Source organism: Dipodomys ordii, unplaced genomic scaffold (assembly GCF_000151885.1).
Source record: "Dipodomys ordii isolate 6190 unplaced genomic scaffold, Dord_2.0 Scaffold38, whole genome shotgun sequence".
Lineage (NCBI taxonomy): Eukaryota > Metazoa > Chordata > Mammalia > Rodentia > Heteromyidae > Dipodomys > Dipodomys ordii.
Window position 1 is genome coordinate 1,694,008 of NW_012267254.1, and position 9,817 is coordinate 1,703,824.

The 9,817-nt window shown below is 39.7% G+C and overlaps 1 protein-coding gene across 1 annotated transcript in view; it reads left to right on the forward strand.

The window, feature by feature from the left end:
* The window catches only part of Mospd1 (motile sperm domain containing 1), a 28,519-nt gene extending 25,077 nt beyond the window's left edge, over positions 1–3,442 (forward strand). The window contains 1 exon segment of the mRNA XM_013018058.1: positions 1,817–3,442. Coding sequence (XP_012873512.1) covers positions 1,817–1,848 — 32 coding nt within the window. The 3' untranslated portion in view covers positions 1,849–3,442.
* Positions 3,443–9,817: the final 6,375 nt, after the last annotated feature.

Consider the following 9,817-nt stretch of genomic DNA (forward strand, 5'->3'; position numbering starts at 1 on the left):
AATTACATGGGCAAGATAATGAGTACATTTCTTATCAAGCATTGTAGCCTCCTCCTTTGTTTCCCCTTCCCATCCCTTCCCATCCTCCCCTTGCCCCCCCCACCCAAGTTGTAAAGTTCGTTTTTGATATAATGACTTGTACATCTCATTGTTGCAATAGGTCCACCTGTATCCCTATTTAAACGACTGTTTTTCCCCTTCCCCTCCAAATTATACCGACATCAAATACAGTGAATTGCAAATCTATTTCAATCTCCTTCACCCTCCCTACCACTCCACTAGTTTCTACCTACAGGACAATCTCCCTCTCCCACCCCATGTTCTGTCTTTTAAGGCTTATCTCAGCTTTTATCTGTCTGTGTGTGTGTGTTTTGGTTATGGGGCTTGAACTCACGTGGGGCTTGAACTCAGGGCCTAGGCACTGGCCCTGAGCTCTTTCGCTCAAGGCTGGTTAGTGCTCCACCACTTTGAGTCATAGCTCCACTTCTGGTTTTCTGTTTGTGGTTTATTGGAGATAAGAGTCTCATGGGCTTTCCTGTATGGGCTGGCTTTGAGCCACGATTCTCAGGTCTCAGTCTCCTCAGTGGCTAGTATTATAGGCATGAGCCATTGGCGCTTGGCTTCAGCTTTTATCTTTGAGAACACTCTTTCTTACAGCCCCGTCCTCCTGATAATTTCCCTTCCCTGTACTTTTTTTTTTGTCAGTTGTGGAGCCTGAACTGTGGGCCTGGTTGCTGTCCCTCAGCTCTTCAGCTCAAGGCTAGTACTCTACCACTGGAGCCACAGTGCCACTTCTGGCTTTTTCTGCTTATGTGGTGCTGAGGAACGGCACCCAGGGTCTCATGCATGCTAGGAAAGCACTCTACCACTGAGCCACCTTCCCAACAACTCCCTGTTATTTTTTTTTGTCTGGTGCTGGGATGGGACCTAGGGCTTCATGCATGCTAGGCAAGTGCTCTACTACTGCACTTCATTCTAGCCTTGTAATTAAAAAATGTTCTAGGTACCTGTTGCTCACACCTCTAATCCTAGCTAGTGAGGAGGCTGAGATCTGAGGATTGAAGTTTAAAGCTAACCTGAGCAAGAGAGCCTAGAAACACTCATCTTCAATTAATCATCAAAAAGCCGGAAATGGAGCTGTAGTTTAAGTGGCAGAGTAGTAGCCTTGAGTAAATAAATACTTAGGAATAGCAGCACCCAGGCCTTGAGTTCAAGCCCTAGGACTGGGAAAAACACAAATGTCACTTAGTTCCTTACTTACCATTCATTTAGGATTGAGCATGTCCACAACTGCTTATGGATTTTTTTCAGACAGGGTCTGTCTTATGTAGCCAGGCTGGCCTCTAACTCTCCATCCTTTGGCCTCACTTCCTCTGTGCCAACCTGCCTGTCATGTTTGTGGCTTCCTATGTGGAATCTCTCAAGCAAACCAGTGTGTCTTTGTACCCCTAAAGTCCTAATGTATCAGGTTCTTAATATTTCTGTTCCTGGAGTCAGCTGATTTACCATCCCTTGAAAATGGTATGTTTGCTATTGTTATAGCCAATATGGCTGGATAAAGTAGGAGTTATTGGATGGTGAAATTAGCTATGACTAGACATTAGTGATTTAATTAAATCTATCCAGTGAGTGCCTATTGCTGTAAATTTCTTCTGTATAATATCAACTAAATTCAAACTGACTTGAGTTCTTCATCGAGTGCCTGCCTATGGTGCTATATTTCATTTGCTTGTTGAGGTCCAAATAATTTCTTGTAGAAGGAAAGATTTTGTAAAATGCCATGTCTTTAACTATTGCCTTTTTATTCTTCAATCAGGTCTTATCACAATGGCTATACTACGGACATGAGAGAAGATTTAAACTGACTTCCGGAGTAAATTTATATTGAAAATATATTGAATGTGGACTGCCTTTTATCCCTATTTCACTCCATTAACACTACAAACTGTTGAATGATTTCAAATAATTGAAAATGTGTAATATATATATATATATATATATATATATATATAATTACTCAGTAATTTTATTTGCAGGATTCCAGCACTTTATGTTACAGACAGTAAAGATGATTCTAAATGATAGAGAAATTATTTGAAGAGAGTCTTAAGTTCTGTATCTATTGTGCAAAGACTTTAATGAAAACATTTGTTATTTTCTCATCTTCTCTTCTAAATTCACTTTAATTGATAAGGTCCATATGTCCTTCAACATTAAAGGCCTAAATGAACAAACTGACTAGCTTAAAAATAAAATTGTATTTATTTGCTAGCTATGATCAATGCTACTATGTAAATTTATACCTTGCCCTCTATGGTTACAAACAGTTGTTAGAGTGTTTGTAAGAATAAGAGTTTTACAGGCACTGTGTGGAGAATTAAACACAAGTATAAGGTATTAAGGGATCATGATTATTGTAGGGTCTCGCAAAAAACAGGACATGTTTAATTCATCTTGTGAACTACCAAATAGGGTTGTAGTCCAGACACAAAGCATATATATAAATATATATTTATATATATATATATATCTTACAAAAGTAGGCTGATGGCTCTGTTTGGTCTAAGAGTTCTAAAGGAAGGCAGGCATTTGTTAAATTGTTGGCTTCGCCTGGCTTTACCTCTGGTTAATGCTTTACGTTAATGGGGGGAAATCACTAACTTTTCTTTCAAGCTCTTTGTCTGCCTGCCTCTTAAGTGACATGCCCAGATTTGGAGGATCAGATGCCAGGTGGTTTGTGTGGAGATAATTTTTCACCTTAAACTCTAAGCCAAGTTTGGAAACCCCTTGATACCTGTGTCTATTTTATATCAGTCACTGATACATTTTTTAAGGTTTTATTTATTAAAACAACTTTACCAAAAAAGTCCCTTAAGCACAACTATTTACATTTCTTTATAGCTTCTTCCAATCTCTAACATACAAATATATAATATATATATATATATATATACATACATATATATATATATGCGCAGTTTTAACTGTTTTGTCATAGCAACTGCTCTTTTGACTTAGGATTTTTATCTGAAAGCACAATGCATTGAGTCTCTTGTAAATCAACTTTCAGATCTTTTTACAGAATGAACTTAAACCCTGCTACTGTAGCATTCTCAAGGAATAAATGTAAACACAAATGGATGCCTGAAGTTGTTTTCTGCAAGCAGCAATTCTGCTTCTAGAAGCTTTTATGTCTAGTCTTTCATAGTCATTGTTTAACCATTTGGGGGAGCATAAATCATTCAGTGGATCATGTCTGTATATTGTATAATAACTGAAAAGCACATAAATGTAATCTACTTTAACTTTGTTAAAAACCTCTGGGAGGGTCTCCCTCTTGTTTCTCTACCCATTTATTAAATCCTCTGTGTGTGAGTGTGCACGTGCAAGTGCATGCACGTGTATGTATGTGATAACACATTGTAAAGAAAATAAATTACGTTAAAACGTCAAAGAAAATGGAGACCCAAGTTTCATCAGAATTTGAACATTGTGTTCAGTTAAAACTCTGAGTTCCTCAGAGGTTAACCAACTTCAAAAACTGAAACCTCTAACAAAGTATACCATTGAAGACGATAACCCTGTGTACTCAAGTCCCACAAGTGACCATTTTACTAGTTTGAATATACTTCTGATATTTCAATTTTCTTTTGCTCATCCTGGCACTTGAACTCAGGATGTGGGCACTGCCCCTGAGCCACTTTGTGCTCAAGACTAGTGCTCTACCACCTGAGCCACAGCACCACTGCTGGTCTTTCTGAGTATTTTTATTGGAAATAAGAGTCTCAGACTGCGCTGGGAAGGTGGCTCAGTGGTAGAGCGCTTGCCTTGCAAGCTTGAGGCCCTGGGTTCGATTCCTCAGCACCATAAAAGAAAAAAGCCGGAAGTGGCACTGTGGCTCAAGTGGTAGAGCGCTCGCCTTGAGCTGAAGAGCTGAGGGACAGCGCCCAGGCCCAGTGTTCAGGCCCCACGACCGGACCCAAAAAACAAAACAAAAACAAGAAGACTACTGTTTGAAGTGATCCCAGGCCACCCCCCTCAAAAGTGTGTGAGACCCCTATCTCAGCCAACAAAAAAGCTAAGCATGGCGATTTGTGCCTATCATCACAACTGTGAGAAGGATAAATAGGGTATTGGTGCGGGCCAACATAGTTTATTATTTAAAAAAAATGCACAAACAACTGACGAATGGCTCAAGTGGTAAAGTCCCTGCCTCATAAGCACAAGAGCCTCAGTACTTCAGGGGAAAAAAAAGCATGTTGAGATCGAGGGCATTTGAAGATTTAATCTTTGGTTTACATTTAGTTCTCTTCAATGTATTTACGTAGTAGCAAAGCCTGTATTTAACCAATTATTTTCCTTGTGCTGAATTAAATTGGAATATGACATGTATAAAATGCATATGTCTCAAGATCCAGCATTTCTGCTTGTGGAAATAAGACAGATGCTTACAGCCGGGCGCCGGTGGCTCAAGCCTGTAATCCTAGCTGCTCAGGAGGCTGAGATCTGAGGATCGTGGTTCAAAGCCAGCCCGGGCAGGAAAGTTCATGAGACTCTTAACTCCAATAAACAGCTAGAAAACTGGAAGTGGTGCTGTGGCTCAAGTGCTAGAGCGCTTGCCTTGAGCTGAAGAGCACAAGGACAGCGCCCAAGCCCAGAGTTCAAGCCCCACGACAAAAAAAAAAAAGACAGATGCTTATAATAGTGAAGATGGACAATGCAGTTTTGTTTATTTATTATGAACCTTTCTCCTTAAGCCACTTCCCTCCTCTTCTTTTTCATTGTTTTGATTATGTTGGTTTGAAATACTTTAGTTAATTATTTCAATTGAACAAACATTTATTCAGTATTGTCCATGTATCCAGGGTGGTGGTTCTGGTGATGAATGATTCTTACCTCTATTCTCTTGTCACTTCTATTTACTATTGACTCTCCATATTCCTTGGTGTACTCTTTTTTATTTACTTCGAAATTGTCTTCTAAATTGTCTCCTCATGCTCTGGCTGTGCTTCTTCTCTCCCTTTTCCTTTAGCTTGGATTCTTTTCTCCCTAGAACCATCCATCACATGACTGTCAGGTTGACTTCCATTCTTTTTTAAAATTCAATGACCACATCATCCTCTCAAACCCTTCAGTATAATGACAGTTTGGCATTGAACACAATCCCTGTATCTGTTTGAGCCCTAAATGAGTCACTATTATCTAACTGCTTCCTATATAAATCCACAACTAAAGCCTGTTGGATGATATATTGATTCAAAAAAGAAATATCTAAACTGGATGCTGGTGGATCACAGTTATAATCTTAGTGAACACAGGAAGCTGAGATCTGAGGATCACCGTTTCTGCCCAGGTAGACAAATTCTTGAGACTCTTAACTCCAATTAACCAAAAAGCTGGAAGTGAAGGTGTGCCTCAAGTGGTAGGGCACCAGTAATGAGCAGAAAAAGCCAAGCAAGGTCCTAAATTCAAGCCTCAGTACCTACCTGAATCTTAAGTCCTACCTTCTTTCTAGGCCCTTGCTTTTGCCTTGACCTCATCTGAAGTGCTTGCCTGGCCATCTCATTGTTTCCTCTCCATGTTTTTAAAGCTTTTAGTTATAAAGGGGAGGATCTCATGGTTACATCTCTTTTCCTCATGTTTACACTGTTTTCCAACTGATCTTAATCTATCACACTTCCTGCTCCTCTCCTTTCCCCAAAAAGCATCTCTAACAGGTTTCCATTTTCTTTTTCTTTTTTTTTAAATTTATTTTTTATTGTGAAAATACTGTACAGAGGGGTTACAATTACATGGGCAAGATAATGAGTACATTTCTTATCAAGCATTGTAGCCTCCTCCTTTGTTTTTTTTTTGGGTCCGGTCATGGGGCCTGAACTCTGGGCCTGGGCGCTGTCCCTCAGCTCTTCAGCTCAAGGCTAGCACGCTACCACTTTAGTCACAGCGCCACTTCCGGCTTTTTTCTTTTTGCTTATGTGGTGCTGAGGAATCGAACCCAGGGCCTCCAGCATACAAGGCAAGCGCTCTACCACTGAGCCACCTTCCCAACCCCAGCACTGTACCACTTCAGCCACAGCACCACCTCTGGTTTTCTGGTGGTTTACTGGAGATAAGAATCTCCTGGACTTTCCTGCCTGGGTTGGCTTTGAACTGTGATCCTCAGATCTCAGCCTCCTAAATAGCTAGGATTATAGGTGTGAGCCACTGGTATCTGGCTTCAGCAGTCATTATTCACTGGCAAGATCATCTTTTCGATTTTAGACAAAAGGGAACCATTTTCAAATGATGCTTTTTGCAATGCTGGGAATAGAAGAACCTGGGACCCCGCCTTACCTACTTAAATGCCCTAGCACTGAGCTACATCCCCAGCCAAGCTGTTTTTTTTCTTTTGAGACAAAGTTTTACTATGTAGCCCCAGTTGTCCCTCAGGCTCAAGATTCTTCTGACTCGGCCTCCCTAATGCTGGTATTATGGCATTAGCCACCACATTGGGCTATTTTTCTTAGTATAAGTAAGAAGAACTTAGTCTATGTTGACGAAATGATATTTTTAACTTCCTCTGTCTACTAAATGGTGTCTACTTCCTCTGTCTACTAAATGTGTGGTTTCTAGTGTGTGTGTGAAATTTTGTTTTTCATTAAGTTCACCTGAGCTAACTTGCCATAATAAATTGAGATTGTATTTTTGAAGTTTTTTTTTCTCTAGATTTTTTTTTTCTTGGCAATAATTGGGGTTTGAACTCTGTTCAGATTTGCTTTGGGCTGGCATGCTACCACTTGAGACATACCACCAGCCCTGGATTTTGTTGTTTATTTTGGAGATGAGGTTTCATAGATGTTTTCTGATTGGGCTGACTTCAAACCATGATCCTCCAGATCATAGTCTTCTGAGTAGCTAGGAGTACAGGCGTGAGCTACTGGCACTCAATCTTAGAAGGTTTTTAAGATGTCATTTTTTCAGGTTTTTACTTTAGAAGAGATTTCAACAAAAGTATATTGTTAGAAGTATTAGGAGGGGCTGGGAATGTGGCTTAGTGGTAGAATGCTTGCATAGCATGCATAAAGCCCTGGGTTCAATTCCTCAGTACCACATGAACAGAAAAAACCAGAAGTGGCGCTGTGGTTCAAGTGGTAGAATGTTAGCCTTGAACAAAATAAGCTCAGGGACAGTGCCCAGGCTCCTGAGTTCAAGCCCTAGGATTGACAAAAAAAGTAGGATTAGAAGGGCAACAATATTGAGACTCACTGTTAGCAGGAAAATGTTGTTAAAGGCTTCATCATGAAAAACTGCATTTTCAAATATACTAAGAACTGACTGTAGTAGAATATGTCCATAAATCCCAGGACTGTAGAGGCTAAAATAAGAAAATTTAGAGTTCAAGGTCAACCCTAGGGTAAACAGTAAGTTGAGCTATATAGTGACCGTATCTCAAAAAAAAAGTAAAATGAAAGTTTGTGTGTGTGGTGTGTGTGTGTGTGTGTTCATGTGTGTTTGTTGATTCATTCCTTAGTAGTAGTGCTTGAACTGAAAGCCTTGAGCTCTTGCTTAGCTTTTGCACCCAAGACTGGAGGCTCTACCATTTGAGCCACACTTCAACTTCCAGCATTTTTTATCTGGTTAATTAGAAATAAGCGCCTCTCAAATTTGATTGCCTGAGTTGCCTTTGCACTGATCCTCAGATCTTAGCCTTCTAAGAAGCTAGGATTATAGATGCAAACCACTGGTGCTGGCTTGAGGAAATTAAGTATATATAAAGATATATTAGCTGGGCACCAGTAGCTCACACCTGTAATCCTAGCTACACAGGAGGCTGAGACCTAAGGATCAAGGTTCAAAGTGAGCCTGGGCAGGAAAATCTGAGACTCTTATTTCCAATTCATCACAGAAAAGCCAGAAGTGGCACTGTGGCTCAAGTGGTAGAGCACTCACCTTGAGCAAAAAAGAGCTCAGGGTTAGTACCCAGGTCCAGAGTTCAAGCCCCAAGACTGGCAAAAAAAGAGATATAACAATAATAAATTTAAAAAGATAAAAAAGTACCCATAATAAACATAATAATATGTAACTTCTCAAATTTCCTTATATAAGTGTTCAATATTACTTTTTAGGACTTTGATATGTACATACAGTTTTAGAGTTTTGAGTTTTTTATTTAATGGATGTAACTAAAATAAAGAGAATCTTTATTTTAGTTAAAGAGAATCTAGCAAGCCCAGGGCTCTGAGTTTAAGCCCAAGTACATTAATATTTAAATAAATAAATAAATAAATGGAAGATGTTTTTAAAAGATACAGCCAATGCTTGGGAGGGGGGTTGTCTTAATTACATTATCAATGTACTGCTATATCTTTGTTCTGTTTGAGTCTATGCCCTCTTTAATATTGTTATAATAAAAAACTGAAAATGACCTAAAAGTGAGAACTGATTAAATTATGAGTGTTGATAAAATGGTATGCCAGGCAGGCATTTACAATCATCGATTATTTCATAGAATAATAGATGTTTATATACTGACATAGAGAAAGCTTAAAACATATTTGTCAGTGAATAGAGGAAAACTGTTATGTAAGAATGCATAAAATTATCACTTATATAAAATAACTTTATACGCTTGGGTGGCCATTTGTAAAATCTGAAAGAATATATGCCCAGTCATTGACAATGTTATTTCTAGGAGGATGAGATTATGAAGGAGACTTTGTTTTGTATATTTTTATAACATGTTTTATGTTAATTACATAGTACCAGAAAAAGGCTATATTTCCATTTTGAAAATTTTCAAGCATTTATAAAAATGGTTTTTGGAACTGGGTATCAGTGGCTCACACTTGTAATCCTAGCTACTCAGGAGGCTGAGATCTGAGGATTGCAGCTTGAAGCCAGCCAGGGAAGAAAAGTCTGTGAGACTCTTACCTCCCATTAACCATAAAAAAGGCAGAAGTGGAGGTATGACTTAAGTGGTAGACTGCCAGCTTTGAGTGAGAAAGCTGAGTTAGAGTAGAAGGCACTGAGTTTTGTCACAAAAAGTTTTTTTTGGGATAATTTCTCTAAATACTAAAAATTCTTTGAAGTTCTCTTTTCTGTAGGTTTGTAGTTAATGGTGTAGATATCACAATAAATATTTCCCTTGAAAATTCATCCATGTGAGGGGCTGGGAAGGTGGCTCAGTGGTAGAGTGCTTGCCTTGCATGCCTGAGGCCCTGGGTTCGATTCCTCAGCACCACTTTCCCAGCCCCTTTTTAAATCTTTTTTTTGGGGGGGGGGTCGGGTCGTGGGGCCTGAACTCTGGGCCTGGGCGCTGTCCCTCAGCTCTTCAGCTCAAGGCTAGCGCTCTACCACTTGAGCCACAGCGCCACTTCCAGCTTTTTTCTTTTTGCTTATGTGGTGCTGAGGAATCGATCCCAGGGCCTCAGGCATGCAAGGCAAGTGCTCTACCACTGAACCACCTTCCCAGCCCCAATCTTTTTATTTTTTAAATGTTTTTTGTAAGCACATTCAACAAGAGATCTATGCCCTTAACTACTTTTTTTTTTTTTGGCCTGGGGCATGAATTCAGGTCCTGGGTGCTGTCCCAGAGCTTTTGTGCTGAGACTAGCACTCTACTACTTTGAGTCACAGATCCACTTCCAGTTTTCTAGTGGTTAATTGCAGATAAGAATCTCATGGACTTTCCTGCCCAGTCTGGCTGGCATCCTCAGATCTCAGCCTCCTGAATAGCTAGGATTAGAGGCATGAGCCACCAGCGCCCAGATTCTTAGCTACTTTTAAAGTGTACAGTATTGTCAACACTATTTAGAGTAGATCTCTGGATCTTGCAAAA